The 25,734-nt window shown below is 43.9% G+C and overlaps 1 protein-coding gene across 1 annotated transcript in view; it reads left to right on the forward strand.

Moving 5' to 3' along the window:
* The window catches only part of TEX10 (testis expressed 10), a 108,416-nt gene extending 84,076 nt beyond the window's left edge, over positions 1-24,340 (forward strand). The window contains exons 11-14 of the mRNA XM_088445678.1: positions 839-919; positions 7,693-7,871; positions 8,706-8,916; positions 23,250-24,340. Of these exons, the coding sequence (XP_088301804.1) occupies positions 839-919; positions 7,693-7,871; positions 8,706-8,916; positions 23,250-23,339 (561 nt within the window). The 3' untranslated portion in view covers positions 23,340-24,340. The remainder of the gene's footprint in view (positions 1-838; positions 920-7,692; positions 7,872-8,705; positions 8,917-23,249) is intronic.
* Positions 24,341-25,734: the final 1,394 nt, after the last annotated feature.

Here is a 25,734-nt window from a genome sequence, read left to right on the forward strand (position 1 = left end):
CTGAGATATCTGTGCCCGGAGTGCTCTTGCTAGCATCTTCCTGGGCTTTTTCCCCCACCGATAATAGTTGTGTCTACAGTGTCAAAACGCTTTCCTGACCCCTTCTGATAAGAGTATTAAGTGACACACTTTTGCAATTCCACGTATACATCTGGGGTCAGTGCAGTAGGTTTATTAGTGTTTTAACCATGTATGACTGAATTGTGTAATAATTTTTGTGTATTCGATTGCGATATGTTCATGATAACAGAATTGAGTGTCACGTTGGATGTAAATGAGTTTGGTTCTATTACCCCTCATTGTGTTATGACTAGATCTTTATCACGGTTTGCCTTGTCACTATGTAAACTCTCTTATTCAGTGTACTTGCAATGATGATTGTTTTTCTCTCTTTGGTTTTGAAAAATCTATAAAATATATAAAAATAAAATAAAGATGCAGGCACCATAAGTGCTAAACTTCAACTACTTATGTACGGTATAAATGTTGAAAAACATTCAATTACTGCCAACATTTGTAACTTGCTAGGGCACTCTGGTGGACATTTGGGTTATTGTTCAAATGCTTTACATTAACGGTCATAAAACTTGCAAAATTGTGTGTCACAAATTATATGATCGTTGTGAAGGAATTAGTTTAAATATTAATAAAGGATTTTGCTCCTTGTGCAAAAAGAAATTGTGTAATATGTTCATGAGCTTTAGAAGTCCTCAGTAGATCCAATGCTGGATGATTTTGTGGCGCCTAACAAATGATTACAGCTTTTACATGGTATTTCTTTTGTATGCGAAAAACACACTATGTTCAAAAGGCATTAACAGTATTTGTATTTTAACAGGCAGTATGCAGCAGTCTCTCTTCAGTGAGATCACGACGCCAGTGTTTTGATATTCTCCAAAGTGCAATCACCAAACATTTGGTAAGACTTGTTGAAAATAAAGATTTCCTTTTTTTTATATTATTTACTGTTCTTCTCTTATATAAAGTTCTAACTTTATAACCAATACTATACAAAAGCTATTCACATTAGAAAAAAAATCCATTTATGCCTAAAATCATTAAAATTTTAAAACATTTCTTTTTAGATGTCTTCCTCATGTCTCTGCTGTCATTTTCAGGAGTGATATCACTTTATCTTATGCATATTGTTTATGTACAACGCAAAGTCAGAAATTGAAAAGTCTTCAGTTTAGAACCATTGTGTTAAAAATTATGTAGTAGTAGTATTACAATTTATTTTTTTGGCACCACAAGGAGTCATAAGCACCTTCCCAGTGCATATACAGATCAGTACAAATATAACAAGATGTAATGTCCATAAAATTTACGGTTCAAAACAAAGCAGAATATAGGAGGATACAAACCAATATAAAAATAATACATATACAATCATCATACCCACAAAATCGTGACAGGATGAACCTGAAGTTTCTGTGCCTCTGTTGGCAAGGGACAGGAGATAATGGTATAAGTAAGGAAACGAAGAGGGTCCTGCTCATGAGCGCTTACAATCTTAAAGATTCAATATATTATATGCATAGTATTAAATGCCAAATACGGAGAGAGACTGGAGGCACCCTTTTATGAATTGAAACAAGTTTGTCAAATAATGTGCCAGATTGGATACTTGATAACAACTTATCAAATATCCTGATGTGGAGGAATATCTCTTAAATCCTGTGTAGCAGATATATCAGCTGATTACTGAACCACATCTGTGATGGCATCTGGGTGATGATTTAGTGTTTCCACGGATGTTTAGTCCCTACAATTACATGAATAGATGAGCATGGTTAATTTCAAATATATAAGGATTATGTAAAATAGCACATGATAACTTAGTGTTTTGAATATAAAAAAATATTTAATCCAGTATGGAAATAGATACATAAAATATTAAGATTGAGACCTTACCTAGATTTCATTTCATGTTAACTCTCATAAACTTGGTCCTCTACCGGAACTACAGGTAATTTAAGTGTCAACATTTATTACCCACTGTTCTATTGTTTGTTGAATAGCAATCTATTGAATAAAGTGTTAATTTCTTCTTCAGGGTCCATAGGGCTCTACAGGGAGATAATGGGGTGTAGGTGGTACTTGGAGGACCAGACACCAACAGCAAAGTTTTTTTCTGTCTCAGGATGCTTCGGTCCTTCCCCTATACCCCACCTACAGCCTGAAGGCAACTCAGTTTCATTGGTGTTGCTGCAGGAGCTGGTTCACCGCTATACAGTGGGGCTGCTTTTAATTAGCCCAAGCTTTTATTCTAGGATTTATTTTTTATTTACTATAACAGAGCAAGCAGTGCTAGACATTCCTCTGGATGTCTGCACTGCTGCTCCATCACCCCTCTGCACCGCCGCAACTCCAGCCATAGGCTAGGTACTCTAGGCGGGGTTCCAAGGGGGACCTAGCTAGCAGGGCTTCTTGGACCCCAGACTACAGCCGTGACTCAAGGGGACAGGTAAGGCAGGTTCCCTTTCACTGGAACTCACATCTATGCGCAGTCTTACCTCCGGTCTCAGGAGATAAACCGGAGCCTCTGATGTAGACACCGGTTCATCCGGGACTCCACTAGACCACCAGGGCATAACTTTTACTGGCACAGGGGATAGCTGAGGCCAGGGACCCAGTGGTTGATATCACCATAGGGCAGACGGTCCTCTCCCTGCGGCCCCTCCCCCAGCTCAGCGCGCCATTCCACAGCGGTCTTGCCGCCCCTGAGCTGCTCCATTCTCACCCACCACCCCCTCAGAGGCTCATGGCGGCCATTTTCTGCAACAGCCACAGGTCGTCTTGAACACTGGGTCCAGTCTCCCTGTATACCTCTACTAGGAGCCAGGTTATACAGCGCTATTTCCTACCAGCCACTGCGGTCTGTGTAGTTGAATTTAGTGCCCACTGCAGTTATATTGTATAGTCTGCATTGTATGTGACGTGCCAACGCTGCTATCTGTTTTTCTCAACTGTCAGCTTATACCTTTCCCTTTCTTTCACTATAACCCTGGAATACTGAGGGTATAGAGGGTTCACTGGTCTATGTGCATCTTGTTATATGGTACCTGGCCCATCGGCCCCTGCAACCTCTCTTCAGGAACCCCCCTGGGCTTCTTTTTCACAGGTTTTGGCAAAAATTGCGGACCACCTAGTGGTCCCTGAGGTAGCCCCCCCTTATGGGATGGCCACAACAGTTACTCCAGCAAATCCAGTGCCTCCTCCATGGGTAGATGTACTTTCTACCTCAGTGCAGAGTCTGGCAGCTACCTCTACAGCCTGTCAACAAATGTTGCAAAAGGAGAGATCCTTACCTAGTAAAACTACTAAGCATGCTATGTTACCTTCCCAGTCCACCCAGCTTCTGAGTTATCATCTGGGGAGGCTGAAGACGCAGACCTCTCTCACTCTGACTCCCCCTCGGGAAAGGAGGAGCCCCCCTCTAAATTGAAAATACCTGCACTAGTGACTGCTGTAAAATCAATTCTTCAAATAGTTGATACGGAACCCACTCCTAGGGCAAAAGGACCACTCTTTAAACAAGAGAAGGTAGTTTTGCTGGAGTTTCCTCACTCTGCTCAAATAGCTGATCTAATAAGTGAAGCATGGAATACACCAAATAAAATTTTTCAGCTGCCTAAATGCTTGATTTCTTTTTACCCTATTCCAGCTACTGATTGCACTAAATGGGGAGTTCCCCCGCCTTAGATTCCCACATGACACATCTGGTTAAGAACTCTACCTTACCTAGTCATACAGCAACCTCCTTAAAGGTGACTAAAGATAGAAGGATTGAAGCTTGCCTAAAGTCTATATACTCTCTTACAGGAGCTATTACTCGTCCTGCTATGACTACGGCCTGGGTGGCAAAAGCCATTGAGAGTTGGGCAGAGGCCCTAGAAGACACATTTCCCTCTGATGCTTCTCGGGAACAGCTGTCCTACATTTCTCACATTAGGGATGCAGCCTCCTATTTAAGAGAGGCGGCATTGGATACTGGTCTCCTAGCTTCCAAAGCATCTGCTACTTCCGTGGTAGCCCGCCGTATCATTTGGCTTCGGTCATCGAAGGCAGATTCTAAAAAGGCTTTGGCATCTGCCTTAGTCTGGGGAGATACTCCTTGGCCCAGAATTGGACAAGATTGTGACTACCTTGGCAGCTTTAAAGACTGCGTTCTTGCCCTCTGCATCTACTACATAGCCTTGGATGTCATCCTTTGTCCTTTCCTCAGGGAAAGGCTAAAGATCAGTCCTTTAAACGGCAGTCTTCCACAAAGGCCTCAAAGCCTAGGACCAAACAGGCCTGGGCTACTAGATGTCCACCTGCCAAATCTGAGGACAAGCCTTCAGCGTGATGGTGTGGGCCTCTCCCTGGGGGTTCCCAGGGTGGGAGGCTAACTTCTTCAGTTCGTCCAGTTCTGGTGTCAGACCACCACAGAGGCCTGGGTAAAAGATGTGGTTTCTTAGGGATACGACCTCATATTCCTGAGGCGGCCACCCCAGCAGTTCTTTTGCACGGGCCCTCTATCGGACCCAAGCAAAGCCCTGCTCCTCCAGAAGGCCATTCGGTCATTGTTGCACTCGGGGGTAATAATTCCGGTCCCGTCATCACAGCGAGGGACGGATTATTACTCTACCCTTTTCTTGGTTCAGAAGCCCAACAGGTCTCATCAGCTATCCACAACCTTAGGTATCTGAACAAGTTACCAGCGTGCCCAGGTTTCGTATGGAAACCCTACACTCTATTGTCCTGGCTATGGAGCCTGGGGTCTTTATGGTGTCTCTGGACATTCAGGACGCTTACCTACATGTACCTATAGCGCCCTCTCATCAGCGATATCTCCGGTTTGCTGTCCTACAGCAACATTGCCAATTTCAAGCACTGCCGTTTGGGCTTTCTACAGCTCCACAGGTCTTTACCAAGATCATGGCAGTTATAGCGGCCCTCTTCATTGTCAGGGGATAAGACCGCTCCCATACTTGGACGATCTCTTGCTCTTAGCAAGCTCTCCAGAGGTCCTTCACTGCCATCTACAGGTAACCATTGCCCTTCTACAAATACACTGCTGGCTGATCAACTGGAAAGTCTTCCCTAACCCCTTCTCAAAGAATGGTGCATCTGGGAGATTTCCTGGATTCTCTGGCTCAGAGAATCCTCCTGACAGCAGACAAAATCCCCACACTACAGCACCGAGTGCACGGGTTACTCCACAGTCGCCGAGTGTCAATTCACTCTGCAATGCAGACCTTGGGATCTATGGTGTCCACCTTCGACATGGTCAAGTTCGCTCAGTTCCACTCCAGACCCCTACAACATCTGATCCTCTCCATGTGGAATGGGCTGCCCCATCTGATCAGATCACAGTTGAAGGACCTCTCACCAAAGGTTCGCCTGTACCTCTCCTGGTGGCTACAGATGTCCCACTTAAACAAGGGCTGCCCCATTTGGAACCCGGAATGTGTACTCCTCACCACGGATGCAAGCCTCCGCGGGTGAGGTGCAGTGACCGGACAGCACTCCTTCCAAGGTTGCTGAACATCAGCCGAGGTGATCTTACCAATCAACGTCCTAGAACTCCGAGGCATCTACAGAGCCTCCACTCTGGCTCAGGATATTCTTCAGGGCAGGCCAGTACAAGTATAGTCCAACAATGCCATGGCAGTAGCCTACCTCAATCACCAGGGAGGCACTCGAAGTCGGTCAGCAGTGGCAGAAGTGTCACGCATTCTCACATGGGCCGAACGCCATCTCCGCAGTGTTCATCTCGGGGATTCTCAATTGGAAAGCGGATTTCCTCAGGTGTCACGACGTGCACGCAGGGGAGTGTCTCTACACCCACAATTCTTTCAGCTCCTGGTAGACAAATGGGGGCTACCGGACGTGGACCTCATGGCCTCACAACACAACTACAAGCTTCCAGTGTACGGGTCCAGGACAAGGGACCCCGAAGCAGCCTTCGTGGACGCATTATCAGTGAAGTGGACCTTCCAATTGGCGTACCTCTTCCCTCCAGGGTTTTTTGGACGTTCAAGCAAGAAGGGGGCACGGTCCTATTGGTACTCTGATCTTCAGTCTCTCCATAGACGCTCCTCTCCAACTTCCTCAATGTCCAGACCTGGCCCGTCTGTCTTTGATGGCGTGGCTATTGAGACATATTTCCTAAGGTCTAAAGCAGGGGTGGGGAACTTTTTTTTTTCTGCCTAGGGCTATTTTGATATATATAACATTATTTGGAGGCCTGGTGCAGGCCACACCCCCTCTGTGATGTCACACAGGGGCGGGACTACAATCACCGGTAGTAAACAGAAAAAGTAGATACAGATACCCGTGTAAACATCTAAAATGTGGTAGCACTAATAAATCATGGAAAACACACATAGGCAGTACCAATAAATGTGAAAAAATGGCACCAATAATATATACTGTAATGTGTGCTGAGGTTCAGAGTAATACAAGCAACCGTAATGAATGAATGGATATAACGGACTGATGGTAATACGACCTCAATAATCAATAGTGCTGTCTGTACATCTGGTTCCAGTGCAGAATTGCTCCACTCCCGGATGTTCACACCTTCCTGCAAGGACCTCCCTTTGTCCCTCCTGTGGCTCTGTGGGATTTGTCTGTGGTTCTCCAAGCACTTCAGGAACCTCAATTTGAACCCCTGGTCACAGTAAACATCAAATGGCTCACTGTGAAGACTTTTTCTTCTGGCTATATCGGATTTAGGGGCACACTCCTGTCGCTCCCCATTTCTGATCTTTCATCAGTGCAAGGCTGTTCTTCGAATGCGCCCTGGTTTCCTTTCCAAGGTGGTCTCTCTCGTTTCCACCTTGGAAATTGTAGTTCTGGCCTTCCAATCACTAGACCTCTCGACAGGTGAGGCATCCTTGGATGTGGTCCGTGCTCTGAGGAAGGAAAACGGATTACCTCTTTGTCCTATATGGATTGCACAAGAAGGGATGGCCAGCTAACAAACACTCTGGCCAGATGGCTTTGCATGACTATCTCACAAGCTTACACGCAGGCTGGCCTTCCTGTGCAGGCTACAGCATCTGCTCAGTCTACTCACTCTGTGGGAGCCCACTGTGGCACATCTGCCGAACAACTGTGCAAGGCGGCCACATGGTCTTCTGTCCACACCTTTCTTAGGTTCTATGCCTTTCATACATTTGCCGAATTCTCCTCTCGGCTCAGGAGCGTCCCCACCCTTGAACAACTGCTTTGGGACATCCCCATTGTCTCCCTGTGGTGCCCTATGGACCCTGAAGAAGAAAAGGAGAGTTATGGTAAATCTTACCCGCCTTGACGCACCGGACTTCTATGGGTTTCTTCTCTTGGTCACTTTCTCTGTTTGAGAGTGTGATTCTTCAGTGTACCAGTCTTCCTTCTATCCTGCCCCTGCCTTGGGCTTGTTAACAAAACTAAGTTGCCTTCAAGCTGTTGGCGGGGTATAGGGGGAAGGACCGGAGCATCCTGGGACAGAAAAAAGCTTTGCTTTTGGTGTCCGGTCCTCCAAGTACCACCTACACCCCATTGTATCCCTGTGGACTTCAAAGAAAGCGAGTTAACAAAGAATTACCATAACACTCCTTTTATTATTACTTAATGTGGTACATGTCTTTCAGGACATACTTGTATCCTATTTTACTGGTACGTTTAACTATTTTGTCTGATTGTTATTGTCTTCAACAGGGTGGCTTGGTGGTAATACCTGACAGTACCATTGGATCAGTTTTCCATGCCATAAGTACACTGCTTGACCAAAGTTGCTCGCCATCTGAGAGTCTTCATGCATATTTGGCCTCCAGCTGTTACAGCATTTTTAATTTCTTGCTCACAATTGAGAAAGATGTTGAGCATGTACAGAAAAGGTAAAAGCACACAAACAAGCAGACCGAAGTATGCATTTCAGCTGGTAGTAGGTTTAGTTTTCATATCTACACCCATGCTGAATAATGCATATATGTTTAATACATTTGGCCAGAGAGTGAAATCAACTGGACTCTGTGCTTGTAGTTCACAAAAAAAAAATCACTATATTATATCTCTCTCAGCGGACAATGCGGCGATTTTACAAAGTGTCTGCTCAATTACTTCACATAGTCCCTCTGGACTTCAGCATTTGTGCGCACCCACAACAACACTGTTGCACAGAATACCACCCACCTACTCTCATGGCCGCACCTCCCATTTGCTGTGACATCTGCTGCTCACATCGATGACAGACGCTCATTCCACTGGGCTCTAGGCATATGCTTAGCAGCATTATTATATAGATTGAAATATATGTAATCACTATCAACATATGCATAGTAAAAGACTTGCGGCCAAATGTAATAGGGTGAGAGTTAAAAAAAAAAAAAAAAAAAATGTGAGAGTTTAGCAGTAAACTCACATTGGTTGTGTTTTATCTTCAAACTGGGAAACATCTGGATGAGATTTTAAATTGTGAGTTTTTTTAGTCTGAAAAACATATGAGTGTGCTCTGTTGCTTTGTTCTCCAACTCTATTACATTGGCCGAGTTTAAAAAGTGAGAGAACTCACATTTTCTAAACTCTCACTCTATTATATTTGGCCCTTGGAGTCAAAGACTTACGCTTAGTACCCTACAATAACATCCAGCCTAAATCCGCTATATAATTCAGTTATCTCAATTTGTATGTTTTCATGTTTAATGTAATTCACGTATGATTTTCTATTTTAGGGACTCTCTATGGGGAGCGTGCATTTCCTTACTTTCTATGCTGCCAAATGTTCTGAAGCTGATGTTGCAAAATCTTCATGTCAGCAGAGCATGTCAGGAAGAGCTGCCAGTTATTGCACAGTTACTTCGTCTACTTCTCCAAAACACACAGCTAAGAAGCCACATGATGACCAATGCTTTCCTGGTACAGCAGACCCTCCAAGATGTCATGGTACGTTAAGATGAATAATATATACTACTTACTGGTCCCCACTTCTTTGGATATCCCTTTCCTCGTGCTGGATGACTTTTAATATCCCCCTTGATAATTCCATGGATTGTGCTTGTGGCCGGAGGCCGGGCCACACGTGGTTAATGTAAAAAACTCCTTTATTGCAAAAAGCAGAAAAAAGGGGAAAAAGACAAATATGTCTTTATGGGAGCACTCTTGTATAAGAATTAAATATGATGTATATAGAAATGAGGTGAAAATAAAACTTAACATTTATTGAAATATTATTTAAGAAGAATTCCCATCAAGGGTGACGTTATGTACAGGTGTCAATCCAATGAGAGGTCACCGTACTTATATGAATCAAAAGTTATCACTAAGCATATATAAATAAATTCCAATATCTCGCTATATATGAGAGTGACCTTGTATTTGATCTAGAGTGACATGAAGTGTACACATGTAGCAACGTTGTGTCATCGAAAACCCTGAGGGAAAAGACAATGATAAACATAAATTGAGAAACATATAATGTTATATATCTCCTGCAGGGATATGATATAGAGTGTACACCCGCGGCAAAATTATTCAAAGAGTAACCCTGAGGAAAAAAGACAAAATTCTTATATATACATAATGTATGTCTCCTGCAGGGATAATTGCCTACTCCAGAGTCTCGAATTATACGACAATAATCAGCCTCCAATTGTATTCACCTACGGACAATGACTGGCAACATAATTGACTGTTACATATAGAATTTCCCTTGTTGAAAAAGGAAGTTTAAGGATATACACATGAATTGAATATTATCAAACAATTAATCAGAGCCACAGTGAGGTAACAACAGATGAATAATAAAACCTCTTGCTGAGCTCCGTTGTTATTGGACACGGTATAATTGTGATTATATTGGTGTATGTATCACGTGTTAGATGAAAGAAGTTAGATCCAGGGGGATGAGAAAAGCGAGTGGCCAATTCTGCTTTCCCCTGTCTTGGGATCAAACAGGGGATGAGAGAGAGGGAGTCGCTTGCCCTGGAGGAAACAACAGTAGTGCTTCTGCTATCTGGGGAATCCGCCGCTGATAAAAGAATGTGCCAATGTGCCAAAAATCCCCTATAAATCTAATGTTGTTGCTTTTTTCTCTTTGAGATTTATCATTGAAAATAAGGGATTCTCTTGTTGTCTCGAGAACAACAAGAGAATCCCTTATTTTCAATGATAAATCTCAAAGAGAAAAAAACAACATTAGATTTATAGGGGATTTTTGTAATAGTTGGCAAGAAGTTAAAAATACGCTACAGAAACATTGGCACATTCTTTTATCAGATAGTGACCTAGCCGAAAACCTAGATGAAAAGGTTAATATGAGCTGGCGAAGATCACCAAATCTCAAAGACCAACTGGTAAGGAGTCATTTTACCTCACAACCCAAAAAAATCTCTTCTAATGTAGGCAGTTACCCATGTGGCAACTGCAAAGTATGCTCACATATTCTTAATATCCAAACGATTAAAGATAAATTCGGTCAGGAGATGAGAATTAAAGACTTTCATAATTGCAAAACTACTAACGTTATTTATTGTATCACATGTACATGTGAGAAAAAATATGTTGGCATGACATCAAGAATGATGAAGACCCGAATTCTTGAACACATAGGAAATGTTCGAAATGCCGCCACTGATATTATTAAAATGAAACAACTTACCACAGTGGCAAAACATTTCCATTCCGTACATTCCGGAAGGACACAAGATCTCAAAGTATTCTGTCTAGAGAAGGTGAAACTTGGACTCAGAGGAGGAGATATAACCAGAGCCCTCCAGAGAAGAGAAAGTGAGTGGATTTTCCGTTTAGGAACACTAATACCCGGAGGCCTAAACGAGAATATAAATTATACTGTTTTTTTGGCTGAATAATATTATTAGCCAACTTAACTCTCTATTTAACTCTCTTCCCTTATGACCATGTTAATAAAACGCTTTATTTTCCACTTTTGTATTTCGTTATCTCTATAATCACAACTTTATGCTTTCAACATATGGATTTTGAGATTATGTGGTTGTCACATTGGATTTTTAATTATTCTGTCATTTTATTCATGTTTACTCTTTTGTACTTTGTGCATCATTTTATTAATTCATTTTTCTTTGTTATTACTTTCAGTTCTCTTGCTTTATTAGTTTTCACATTTTATTTCATCACATCTCACCCCTTCTTGTCTCATCTTATAGGGTAATTGCTCTATACATTATATTTATTTATTTTTATTTTATTGTATTCTTTCACTTGTATAATTCCTAAATATTCACATTTATGAGTTCGCCCACATTCACTCACTTATACCCATCATAAATCTGCTGTTCGCTACACACTGTATTTCTTTACCCTTCACATCAACACCACCTAACACATAGGACTTATTATCATATATATATATATATATATATATATGTATATATTTTATAATCATCTATTCCACCTTTTGAATCACTCTTTTTCCCACACCATAATTGTCTCACACTCTGTTAATAATATAACAAAGCCACTTTTAATGATCGTGATAAATATATATGTTAACATATAAGTAATATCTTTTTTATCTCTTTTCCTCACAGACATTTATAATATGTCTATAATATAACTATATAATATAATTTCTCTAATCATATATGTAATTATTTATAATTTCACTTATTTCACTAATTAATCATACTTACATATTTTATTACTATTATTTTTAATTTTTATATTTATTTTTAATTTTTATTTCTATTTTTCATTAATTACTATTTATGTATAATTATATCACTTGAGTATGTCCTTACAAATATAAACATATATATGTGTACATAATTTAATTATCATTTTAACAGGCTCTATTGAGACTGTAATAGTCACTTTATAGATCCATGATGATGTTTTCATTTTTCCCTTATCCATGTGATTGAATCAGAGCTTTTATCCTTAGAAATCCGTTTTGTTTACATATGGTAATGAGAGCTCTGGGACACTCCCCTGTCTCTCTCTAGCACTACTATTAATGGTTGTCTGAGTCATTCAGGTTATTGGTGAACGATGCAGTCATTCTCTAGCCTAGCTCCATGATTGGATGCAGGTAATGTAAAAGGCAGGAAGCTTGAGTCAACACTGACGATCAGGTGACCAAGCCTCCCGGCGAAACGCGCGTCCTACTGCGCCAGCAGCATCACTTTACACGCCACTCCAGCAGCCCCACTGCACACGGACCTTAACTAAGGTAACTTCTTTTCTTTCCCTCACAGTGCTCTCTCATCTGGGAGGAAGCCGGCGACCTCTCCTGCAATGCCCAGCGGTAACAGGAGATAGACGCGGCGGATTCCCCAGATAGCAGAAGCACTACTGTTGTTTCCTCCAGGGCAAGCGACTCCCTCTCTCTCATCCCCTGTTTGATCCCAAGACAGGGGAAAGCAGAATTGGCCACTCGCTTTTCTCATCCCCCTGGATCTAACTTCTTTCATCTAACACGTGATACATACACCAATATAATCACAATTATACCGTGTCCAATAACAACGGAGCTCAGCAAGAGGTTTTATTATTCATCTGTTGTTACCTCACTGTGGCTCTGATTAATTGTTTGATAATATTCAATTCATGTGTATATCCTTAAACTTCCTTTTTCAACAAGGGAAATTCTATATGTAACAGTCAATTATGTTGCCAGTCATTGTCCGTAGGTGAATACAATTGGAGGCTGATTATTGTCGTATAATTCGAGACTCTGGAGTAGGCAATTATCCCTGCAGGAGACATACATTATGTATATATAAGAATTTTGTCTTTTTTCCTCAGGGTTACTCTTTGAATAATTTTGCCGCGGGTGTACACTCTATATCATATCCCTGCAGGAGATATATAACATTATATGTTTCTCAATTTATGTTTATCATTGTCTTTTCCCTCAGGGTTTTCGATGACACAACGTTGCTACATGTGTACACTTCATGTCACTCTAGATCAAATACAAGGTCACTCTCATATATAGCGAGATATTGGAATTTATTTATATATGCTTAGTGATAACTTTTGATTCATATAAGTACGGTGACCTCTCATTGGATTGACACCTGTACATAACTTCACCCTTGATGGGAATTCTTCTTAAATAATATTTCAATAAATGTTAAGTTTTATTTTCACCTCATTTCTATATACATCATATTTAATTCTTATACAAGAGTGCTCCCATAAAGACATATTTGTCTTTTTCCCCTTTTTTCTGCTTTTTGCAATAAAGGAGTTTTTTACATGTGTTTAGCACAAATTTTTTTGGGAGGCACCACCAACTTATAAATATTTTGAGAATCTTATTTTGATTTCTATTATGTTGGTTTGTGTTATTGCGTTATAGTGACTCTCTTTAAGTGTCACTCAAATTTAACCACTAGTGCGGTCTCATTCCTCGGTTGCACACGTGGTTAATGGCTGCCGTGGCACTGAAGGGGTTAACCCCCATTTTTTTTAAACTAAGTATGGGCGCTAGGCGCCACATTTAATTGTATTATCGGCGCTAGGCACCATCTTTTAAATATGTTACCGGCGCTACCGCCGGGAAGGTCTGTGTAGCTGCCGCTGTCCAGGGAGGGACCACGGCAGCCTAGTGTGTGCCCACTGGGGGCCGGCTCTTAGCTCCGCTGCTGCCGGAAACTGGCTCCGGCGGCAGTGGCGCTTAGTGTTAACCCCCGGTATGCCACACCGGGGGGAGAACAAGGGAGCCGCTCAGCACTTCCAGCCGGAGGCGGGGAGCTCCACTCCCTGCGCTCCGACTGTACACTGACGGCTGGGGATGGGAGCAGGGCTCCCAGGCCGCCAGCACTCCAGACTGGCAGGATGCCTTTGCAGCCGGAACAAGCTTGTCCCGGACTGCAAAGGCACCAGCCGCTGCGGCGGCACGGGGACTTAACCCCTGGTGTGCCACACCGGGGAAGGGCAGGGGCAAGGGAGACGCTCTGCGACTCCAAGCTGGAGACCAGGAACGGAGGCTGCTGGTGCTTCAGCTACCCAGCCTCCCAGATGGATGTGGCGCGCTGACCCCTGGAGGCAGGGAGCCTAGCTCCCGGCTCTCCAGTCTCATCGGGCAGTGTGGCCAGCAGTTTAACCCTCGGTGCACTACACAGAGGGAGAGACTGAGGTAGCCGTGCACTGGGAATCAGGAGCGCTGGCTCCTAGTGCCCCAGGGCGACAAGAAGGGAGCAGCAGCTGAGCACTGCTGAAATAGGTACGGGTGCTGCAGCCAGGGCATGGTCCCAGGCTGCAGAGCTAAGAGCCCGGTACTGGGGACGGAGAGCTCAGCTCCCAGTATCCCAGCACTGCAGGGCTGGTTTAGTAAAGCCCAGCGCTGAGCGCTGGACACAATGGTTAAAAGCACACACTACACATACTTAAATAATAATGTTTCAGTGTACATATATGTATTATAACATGCAATGTATTTTAAAATGTATAATGCACTTACCTGTGATTTCCATGGACGGCTAGGGGGATCCAGAGTCCTCAGTGGGCTGCTGGATCTTCCAGCCCGTCCAGGGAAATAAAGTATCATCCTATGCGGCCTCATGCCTGGAAGTGGGATGAGGAGGTGCATAGGCAGCTGGCTAATGCAGCCAGCTAAGAATTTCCACCGAGCTCCAAACGGACTTTCCTCCGTGGCCAGGAGTCTCTGCCAGGGACCCTGCTTGCCCACCTCTGGAGCTCAGATTTGGGCAAGAGTAGCAAGCTTGGTCCCTTAGCAGATTCCTGGAAGTCCGTTTTCGGAGGGAAATTCTTATCTTCCCAGGCTGTGTCCAGACGGAGCGGAGCCATGGGCTTTGCGCAGCTCAGAGGTTGAGCCAAGGCACAGGGGAGTCACCACTCCCCCTTGCCATAAGGGACAATGTTAAACGTGCATGTGGTTAGCACATGCACAGGTCATGCACTTATGATGATTGGTTGGAAACCACAGGGCGGGCTTACCCCCTGCGGAAATGTGTATTAGAGTGGCATAAAAGAAGGGCTTGTGCCTGGTAATATTGTACATCCTTGTGAATCCTGTGTGGAGAAGAATTGCTGTAACATCTTGTATTGTATGCTGAAATTCCCCTTCAATCTGAAGGGAGGGTCTTTTTTAAGACTGAGAGCAATAAACACCTTTGCCTTTAAATTCTATTACATCTGTATCCTGCGACCAACAGAATTGCGCAAAACGCTATTCCGTTCTCCTGCTGTTCTGGGTAAGAGCTCCGTGTCTCCAAGTTCAAGCCCTCTGCCAAGCTACCGTGCAGACCTGGTCCATTGCGAGAGATCAGGTGGGAACAGCCGACACCAAACAGGTGTGTACGCAGTTGGTCAACGCATACGCAGCAGAAGTGGTTCCAGCTGCCTAGGCAGGAGCCTGATTGTACGTAAAAAGCGGTTCCAAACGCCGATGGTAGAGTGTGGTGGTGGCAGCATCGTTACACGCCCACGGCGCAGTGGGCGGAGTCAGTGACAGGCGGTCACTGACGATGAGTGGGAGTCCAAAAGCGCTAACCCGGGACGGCCTAGGCGAAAGGCGTCCGGCCACAGTGCTGCATCTAAATTTATTTGCCTCTCTTAATCCCTAAACCTTACTCAATGGGTCCCCTCTCCTCACTCCAGTAGCACACTCCTGACCTAGGCCCTCATTCAGAGCCGTTCGCTATTTGCGTTCGTTCAAAAACAAGGGGTGGCTATGCAAATGATCCGTTCGCACATTGCAGTCTGTTCACACTTCTAAGTCTGAACGAGCGAGCAAAACATACGCTCTTTTATTTCTTAAAAACGCCCTCTGGCCGTTCGCACCATACGTCATGTCCGCTATTTATTAGATTAATCGAGTACATTGAACAGGATATGAACTGCTCGTTATTCTTGTGGTTGGTTTTTTCAACCGCTATTTTGCGAGCAGTTCTGAGTTAAAAAAAACCAAGTGACGTGGTCATTGACGCTGCTGTATTAATTATGCACACCCATAAAACGCCCGTTTTGACCTTTAAGCATGCCTGCGATCGGATCTCCACTCCCCATTTTCAAGCACCTTCCCCTGTTACCACCCACATACGCCTCATTCTGTCACTCAAAATAGCAGGCACTCGCTATATTGCGTACAAATGATTTTCGGCCGCACTGACTGGTTTGCGCATGCGTACTAAAAACCGTACGCATGCGCAGATGTGCGAACATCGCTCGGAACGAGCGTACTGCCGATAGCGAGTGGCTCTGAATGAGGGCCCTAGTCTTTTCCCACCATTGACACATCTCTGGTTTCATCAACTTCCCTTTTCCTCTCTCTAACCATCATCAGTCTCTCCTCCTACCTTCTGCCCAAGACTTCATTGCCCCAGCAGTTACTCTCAACGTCTAATGGTCCACACTCCACCGCTGTTGCTCTAGACTCACTTGCTACCTACAAAAATGTTCCCATGCAGTGGATTTGGCATTGAAGAAAATCCTGTTCCTTCTCTGATTTGCTGTCCTCTTAGTTTCACTTTTTCTCTCCAAACAATCCTTTTTCAAATCTCCTAATCCTTCAGCTCTAGCTACATTTTTCTTACCTTCTATTACCTCCTCTACCCCTCCACTCTTCTCTCACAGCCCTTGCATTCACTAATAACCTTTATTCCAAAATTGAAGCTATCCCCCCAAAAATCCTTCTGCTCCTCTCCCACCTTTTTTAATGCTGGGCTTCATACCCTTTCTTCCCTCTCCAATGCCACTTTTGAAAAAGTCCATTTGCTAGTCTCTTCTTCCTCCATCTGCCCCTACGAACCCATCCCTACCCACCTTCTGTTCTTTCGGTTGCTCCCATCTCGCTAACCTCTTTCTAGATTGTCCCCTCCTCTTTTAAACACACCCTTGAATCTACCAAAAAAATCAAATGTTAACAGTGGTGCTTAACTAATAAAATACAAAGAACATTAACCAGATGTCACTTGAATATTTGGGAGAAGTTCTCTCTCTTCAGCCTCAGTAGATGTGCTTACATGTAAAATAAAACAAAAAAAAAGTAAAAACAACACATTTGTGTAATACAGTTTGGATAAATAGAAAGTCTCAATTGTTTAAAGTGGTAAAATATGATAGTCTGTGCATAATCAACCACCTAATATAAGATTTGACGGGGATGCCCGGTACATAAAGCATTTAAAAATGAGAACTGTTAAACAGGCACGTCAAGTAGACCTTTCTACTGTTCACTCCATGAACCTCCTTCCTCCCCTTGTTCTTGGTAAATAGGAACCTTTTAATTTTCCGACTCTCATATTAGGGAATAGATTCCAGCGAGAAGGTCCATAGTGTAAAACCTTTTTTTGCAAACTTTACATAAAAGACAGTAAAATTCTTTCTCTAAACAATGTGAGGGGACTCCTGCCAGAGTTTGGAGGGATTTAAACAGCAAAGATGTGCTTAGGGCCGTGTTTCTTTTGCACCTAGTCTCCTTTCCCCTAATGTAAGGTCGCCTTCTCATAACTGCAGACTGCCCCCCACCAATGCGTTTCAATCTACAAAAAAAACATGCTTTGGATCACAACTTCCTCTCCAGCTACCACCCCCTTTCTCTCCTTCCATTTACCTACACGATCTTGGAACAACTTGTTTTCCAATGCCTGTCCACTTTCCTTTCCTCCCACTCTCTTCTGCTTGTAGTAGCGCACAGTGCGAGTGCGGGAGCTGTGGGTCAGCTTGCTGGTATGCAGCTGCGGCGGGGGCTGGTGCACGCCGACTGGACCCCTCACAGAGCACTCTGGTCTCTAAGAAAGACCGCCTGGACCTGGGGACAGTGCACGCTTGCACTATTTTAGAGGGTACTGGGCAGCAGCGCTGTCCCAGATGTCGGCGCCATCTTGCCGGGTTTGATGATGGTGACTCCATTGCGTGAGCGCGCACCTCACAGGCAGCTTAGTCAGACCATACCAAATGCTTTCCACAGGAGGGGAGTAGCACTTGTGAGAGAGTGACTACAGCCATGGCATAGGGGGGGCGGAACTTGTAGCTACCGGCCTCTCCTACACATTACAGCAGCAGTGTTACAGTTCTGGCTGCTGCTGCGATCCGTCCAGAAAGATTGCTGCTGAACTCCTGGGTTCTTTGGACCCTGCAGTCTGGGATTATCGGCTGCTGCAGTCCTCTTCTCAGCTCCTCTCCTCTGCAGTGGTTGGTCTCTCAGGAAGGCTTAGTATATTTCCTTTTCTATTGTTGCATCTGCTGTGTTGCCTGTGTTATTTGCAAGGGGATTTGTTTCTGCGTCCTAAAGTAGATCAGGTGGCTCAATGGGAAAGTGCACATGTTCTACAGATTTAGCGTGTGATAGTCACAGGTTTTCATCCCATGATGAATTTGTTACAGCTCTACTGACTCATCAGTGAGCACTATGACGGACAATGCCAAACCTGTTCAGGCATGTGGGGGTGGCTCTGACGACACACAGTGTAATGGTTGGCATTATTGCCTCACAGCACTGCGGTCGTCAGTTCGACTCCTGCTAGAGCCCTGACTGTGGAGTTTGTATGTAGGGATTTTGGGCAATGTTTTCTCCAATGCGCAGGGTACCGTGCAGTTGCCCTGGGGGTCTCGTGCGTATAGAACCCGGAGAAGCACAGGCATCTGGGGTGCTGCATCCACTTGGGTGGGACCTGCCTGTGCTGGGGCTCTCAGCAAGTTGGTGTACGCCTAGTAAAGCTGGCGGTGCTTTACAGGGAAGCCAAATTCAGGCTTGGGTATTCCTTCATCTTTGGCGCAGGCTTCTTTCCCTCTATAGGATTTAGTTTCCAGCCAAGGTATGTCCCGCTTTGGCTGCGTGTTTTGTGACATGTGGCGTCACAATATACGCCAAGTTCCTCGTTTTGGCACACTTTTTCAGGAATCCTCTTCTGTGCAAGGCGCAGGTGTAGGGTGGTCTTGGCTGCGTCTTCCTCCTTAGAAAGCCCCATTAGACGTTTCGCATGCAAAGGAACGTTCGAAGATTTGCGCTGTTCCAAGGGGTGAAGACCAATGGTCCTTTTGGGTTCAGCGTTGCTGTGTGCCACTTTCTAGGAGTTTTAGTAGTGGCTGTGGGTCTGGCCAAGCATTGGTGACGGAAAGTCACTACTTTCCCTTCGGCGTATCTCTCCGGGTCACATCAGGGAGGCCTAGGAGACACCCGATTAAGAGGTCTCTGTTCCTCGCACATTTGCTTCCACGGATTAGGTTTCTGAGTGGAATTGCCACCCACGACTGTCACTGCGGTAGCAGTTTAGCTCTGACCACGCCCCTTCCTGTTCAGGGGTCAGCATCCTTTAGGGATCCGTTAGCTAAAACGTGGACGGGTGTCTCCAGCCTGTTTTTAATGGGTTCTAGAATAGTTATCCGGCCTTGGCAAGCCTCGACATGGGGGAGGGGGGGTGTGCTTTGGTCACTTCTGGTGGCGTATTCATCACAGGGGTTTACAGAGATTTACCCTGGGATTTCCTGCTGGATTGGCAGGACAGTTTTGCGCCGGGCTCTGTGTGAGAATCCATGCAAGACTGGGCACAGGTAGCTTACGGGTTTCAGTTACGGCCGGCTTTGTTGATTTGTCTTTCAACATTGCTCTTCTCCAGGAAGCGGTGAACACCCGTGGCATTGGACCGTGCTGTCATTCCACTCCTCTCAGCCGGTAGTTTTTTGCTCCAGTTCCACAGCAGGGATGGAAACTGGGGTTCTATCTCCTTCCTGGTTGACTGCCGAACGGCTCATTCCGGTTGATCTTTTCATGTTGTACCTTTAGCACTAAGAGGTGGGTAGTTCAGTTCGCATAAACTCTCTACGATCAGGGATACACAGCACTGAGGCCAACAAATCCTCGCTAGACGTCTTCAGGTTCTGTTTTGGGCAGTTCTTCCTTCTTCCTCAAGTGGGCAATCGTCTCTGTTCCTTGTCTGTTTGGGGGTGCCCCACAATAAGGTCATTGTTGCCGTGCATATTGCGAACAGAAAGTATCACAATTAGGCCCTCTTCAGATGTCCTGCCTGTGAAGGATACTTTGGCTTCACTGTTATGGACCTTCCTAGGCCACTTGTGTCAAGTACTTTCAGAGAAGTATGCTGACTTTTGCTTCCTTGTCTGTACCTTCAGTTCTGGGGGGTAGCCTTCGACACCTTTCTCCAGCTGTGTTTTTTCGTGCGGCGGACAATGCACGGACCCTAACAAACTTCGTCTTAATGGTTCAGTCTGTACCTTGTCTGTCGACCTTGTGGAACATTAGGTTGTTGAGCATGATGACCATTCAGTGGAGCTGGTTCTACTTGCAGGAGGTCCAGTGGGTAATTCTCCAAACTAGAAAGGGTTGCTCGACATCCCTCTCGTCGCGGTTCCGTTTAGTCTGCATGCACTCTCCATTCGTAGTGTATTGGCTTTCCGTTCTCCTCTTCCAGGTCCAATCCTTGGTCCTTTTCGGATTGGCTCATTGTGACCACAACTTCAAGTCTCCTGGGCTGAGGTGCCATGAAATTGCTTTTTCTGCACCAGGGCCCTGGGTCACGGTCCACAACGGCTCGGCTGATCGATGGGCTCGAGCTCCAAGCCATCTTGAGGCTCTCTTGTGGCCCCTGTCCATCCTCACCGCCCAGATGCAGTCAGTCGGACAACGAACAGGCAGTGGCATATGTACATCTTCCGGGCAAGAGAGCGGTGGGTGATACTGGAGGCAGCCTGAAGTCTTCCTGGGCGGAGACCTTGGTTCAGACTCTCTCAGCGGTCGTTATATCTGTTTTGGGAGCTTGGGCTGCATACCCCTTCAACAGAAACATGTCTCTCCCTAGGGCAGTGGTCTCACCTTCCAGTGGTATTCCTACTGTTAGCTCAGAGGCCTTCCGGGGGACAGGGGGCTCCAGCGTTTTATCTGTGATCTGGGTATCCGCTGGCTCCAGCAGTGGATGCTTTGACTATTCTGTGGAATTATTCATCTAGAGCATCAGTTTCCTCTGACCCCGCTGTTACATCAGGTCTCCAGGCGTGTTGAGCCTTCCCGATTGACGGTAATCCTATGGGCCATAGACTGGCTACGCTGTTCGGAGTATGCGGTTGTAATCCTAAAGTCGGTAGGTTCGGGGTGGCGTCTTCCACTTCGTCCAGTCCCGATGTCTACGAAGGGACCTTCTTCTGTCAAGACATGACCTGTCTTGCGTGACCGAGCATGAGACAGCTGTAGGTTTTTCTCTCTCGGTGTGTTTTTACTAGGCTGCTAGTCCGGACGGCATTTCCTTCTCGCTCTTGCCACCAAGTTTGGACACTTTACCTCTTGTGATGTACCCATAACAAGTTTCTCGCCTCTCACATTTCTTGCCCTTCCTTCTGGAGGGTCTGGAGGCCGGTTGACCGTTTCGTCAGCAGGTGGAGCCGTGGAATCTCAAACTAGTCCTATCGGCTCTCACACAGGCTCCATTGGAGTCATTGTGTTCCGTGGATCTTCAGTTAGCTGCTTGGAATCTGGTTATTTAAGACTGTTGCCTTCCCTTAGAATAGTTCCATGTTTATGGTGCGCAAGCCGCCTTTGCTTGTCTTTATGATGATTGTGCGGTTCTCCGTACAGGTTTTACATTCCGACTGACTCTTGTTTTGTACTTAAAACAGGATATTGTCCTTCCTCTGCCGGTTCTTCCTCTTTCTGCGAATTCCCAGGACTGGGATGGTCTGGCTCTGCTAGTTGGGCTAAGCTCTGTGGATTTCCTTGAACACATCATCTTTGGTACGCCACACTATTCTCTATGGGTTATTTTTGACACGTGTGAACATGGTTGGCCGGTACTCAGCAGACCCTTGTGTGTTTTATCCGCTCGGTCATCACTCAAGCCTATTCTGGAGCGGGGGTTTTAGCGCCTTCCGCTCTGGCAGCGATCTTATGGGCAGCGCAATGCGGGAATTCAGCAGCACAGGTCCGTCGTGCAGCTATCTGGTCCCTATCCGCACCTTTTTTACATTTTCAGGTTTTTTTGCCTCCGGTGGCACCCACTTTGGACGTACAATTCTCCGGTCAGGCAGCCTGAGCGTTGCCTCCACTGGGGGCGGCTTTTGAACGTCCCATTGTCCAGTATTCCCCAGCCTTGCTGCAAGAGAAAATAAGACTTTAGATCAACTTACCGTTGAATCTTTTTCTCTTAAGCAGGCTGGGGAACACTGCGTTCCCTCCCTTAGGCTCAGTCGTGCGAGGATTTTGGTCCTTTTCTCTTCTGGTTTGTTTAATTGTTCTAACAGCTTCATGGGGTTCCTGCTTCTCCCCTCCGGACTCTTTATTCCTCGCTCTTACCAAGGTCATTAATGACCTCACCGCTAATTCTAACAGTCAGCTTTCCATTCTCATCTTTACTGATCTGTCAGCTGCCTTTATATTTTCTGACAACACTTTCCTCCTTTAAAGCCTCCACTTCTTCTGTGACACTGCCACCTCTCATAGCTGTGTTCTTATCTTTCTGTCTGGACGAAGTAGAGACAGAGAAGGAACACTCTCTTTTTAGTGATGTTTCAAAAGACTCTGCCCTTGGATCCTTTCTCTCCACCACCTCCTCCTGTGGTGATTTAATCGGCTCCTTCAGTCTACACTATCACTTTCACCACTCTACTGATAACAATTTCCATCTATACATGGATGCCCCAGCCCCCTGTTTTATTTCAGTCCACCAGCCCTCCTCACACTCTAACTCTTCTCCCTCCTCATCTGTTCCTAGTCCACCTCCCAGTTTTACGTCCACTTCCCCTGGACTTAAGCTTTCACGAGCAGGGCTCTATACCTTCTCATCCTTTACTCCTATGCTGTCCCACTTAATACGTAATTGTGATCCTTTATGTCCGCCTTCCCTAGACACTGCCTCAGTGAGTACTACTGTTTATATTTGTAACTCACTTAGGGGCCTATATATTAATAATCGTGATTTTTAACAGTCCATGTTGCAACTGACTTTCTTAGGAAAAAATGCTCCTGCTATATGTACTTAATGTAACTTGCAGGGACAGCGGTAACAATAATCACTGTCTCTGCAAGTTACATTTGTGAAAGACTCTTGAGAATCTGACCATTGCAGTTGCGCACAATGTCACATTCCTGAGCTGAGTGGAAAATGGATCATAAGATCCCTCTCTGCAAGGTTGCCTCCATAGATTTAAAGCGGTTTACAACATCTGAGGATGGCTTAAACCGAAGGTGCCAAACAAATGTTTTATAAATAATGGACTTGATAAATAGTTCCTTTAATAATTAATTTACTGTTTGATTTTTTTATTTCCCTTGCAGTGTCTTATGTATGTATATATATTTATGTATATTTGTTTGCTTTTAGAATCTCAAAAGCTGTGAAATTCAAGAACAGTGGCTTACCGATCTTCAGTACTGCTTCAACGTGTATCTTTCAAAACAGATTCAAGAATGAATTGCCGCTGTTAAACATTTTTAAGGAAGTGATATGTATATTAAGTGTAACAAAAAAAAAAAAAACAAGCTGTGACTTCGGAAACTGAGTGTGTTTTAACAACTCCTGGACAAAAAAATAAATAGCCTACATCATTCATACACAGTGTTATAGTGGTTTGCTAGACCTTTTTCTAAAGTTATGTGGATATCATTTTACTTTTGGCTTTTTTTTTGCTGTTGTACAGTATTTTGACTATTTACATGTTTATGCACTTTTTCATCATTTGCCAATTTTGTTAGTATGTTTATAAAAGTTTTAACCATAGAAAAGATAGCAACTGTGCTACTTACCCATTGAATAGCAGCAGATTACACAATGTTCAGTATTGGTGAAATAGCACAAAATTCAGAAGTATATCACACAAAATGCAACCATACAGCCAACATATATCAGACCTAATTGAGAGCTCCAGAATTTTGCCCAAAATCTTTCTCCCCTAACTAGTAAAACTGTGTGCTATGTCTCATAGACTTGCCTATTGCCCTATTAAACCTGCTACCCTAGTACTCTACCCGCTTGTTTCTATTGAGTGCTGAACAAAAAAAATTAAGGTAAATCTGGAGACTGGAGGATTTCTTAAATTGTGACTTGATTCTTTGTACTCCTTTTACATGTACAGTTGCTGTGATTTGATATCTCATAAGTGACTTAAGAATGAGCAACCACTTTGACCTCAATTGTAAAGTATGCAGATAGCTCATTTGGTTTTTCATAATAGCACTGTGTAAAATGTGCAGAATTTTTTCATATATATTGTTAGTAATGTCAAAGTAAACTACTAAATTATGCTAGTCAGTATCATCTTTATGCTACAGTTACGCAATTTTTTTTTTTTTTTTTATCACATATGTTTTTTTCTTTGCCAAACTCAATTTATTGTAGATACATTTAAAAAAAAAAAAAAAAAAAAAAAAGATTTTGGCTGCAAGAAGTTTTTGATGTACAGTAAACTTGTCCTAAGTGCTTAAATAAAATGTTTGATTTTTAATGTGTATGGTTATTTAAAGCCTAAAAAAAAAAGCTATGCACAGACAGGCTATTTGCTAGTTAAAATAAATAAAATGGTGTATCTGAGAATGATAGTATCTCCAATATACTGTAAAGGAAAGAACAGGTGTAGTGTGTTCACACAGGTAGAATCATGACCAATTAGAACATCTATGTACCCCAGATATTTATGTATGTTTCACAAGTATTCTTATTTAAGGCTTAATCGATTAATATAGCTGTTTCATGTACCCCAGATAATTATAGAAAATCATCGTGTGATATAGTCATTATTATTGAGAAAATATACAGTCAGGTGCATAAATATTGGGACATTGACAGAATTTTCATATTTTGGCCTCTATTCACCACCAGAATGGCTTTGAAATGAAACAAACAAGCTGTGCTTTAACTGCAGACTTTCAGATTTAATTTGAGGGTAATTACATCCAAATCAAGTGAAAGGTGTAGGAATTATAACGGTTTCTATATGTGCCTCCCACTTTTTAAGGGGCCAAAAGTAATGGGACAAACTAAACAATCCTAAATCAAACTTTCACTTTTTAATACTTTGTTGCAAATCCTTTGCAGGCAATTACAGCCTGAAGTCTGGAATGCATAGACATCACCAGACGCTGGGTTTCATCCCTGGTGATGCTCTGCCAGGCCTCTACTGCAAATGTCTTCAGTTCCTGCTTGTTCTTGGGGCATTTTCCCTTCAGTTTTGTCTTCATCAAGTGAAATGCATGCTCAATCAGATTCAGGTCAGGGGATTGACTTGGCAATTGCATAATATTCCACTTTTTAGCCTTAAAAAAACTCTTTGGTTGCTTTTGCAGTATGCTTCGGATCATTGTCCATCTGCACTGTGAAGCGACGTCCAATGAGTTCTGAAGCATTTGACTGAATATGAGCATATAATATTGCCCAAAACACTTCAGAATTCAGCTGCTTTTGTCAGCAGTCACATCATCAATAAATACAAGGGAACCAGTTCCATTGGCAGCCATACATGCCCACGCCATGACACTACCACCACCATGCTTCACTGATGAGGTGGTATGTTTTGGATCATGAGCAGTTCCTTTCCTTCTCCATACTCTTCTCTTCCCATCACTCTGGTACAAGTTGATCTTTGTCTCATCTGTCCATAGGATGTTGTTCCAGAACTGTAATGGCTTTTTTAGATGTTTGGCAAACTCTAATCTGGTCTTCCTCACCAATGGTTTACATCTTGTGGTGAACCCTCTATATTCACTCTTGTGAAGTCTTCTCTTGACTTTGACACATATACACCTACCTCCTGGAGAGTGTTCTTGATTTGGCCAAGTGTTGTGAAGGGGTTTTTCTTCTGCAGGGAAATAAT

The sequence above is a fragment of the Taudactylus pleione genome, unplaced genomic scaffold (genome assembly GCF_031769625.1).
Source record: "Taudactylus pleione unplaced genomic scaffold, aTauple2 ptg000386l, whole genome shotgun sequence".
NCBI lineage: Eukaryota > Metazoa > Chordata > Amphibia > Anura > Myobatrachidae > Taudactylus > Taudactylus pleione.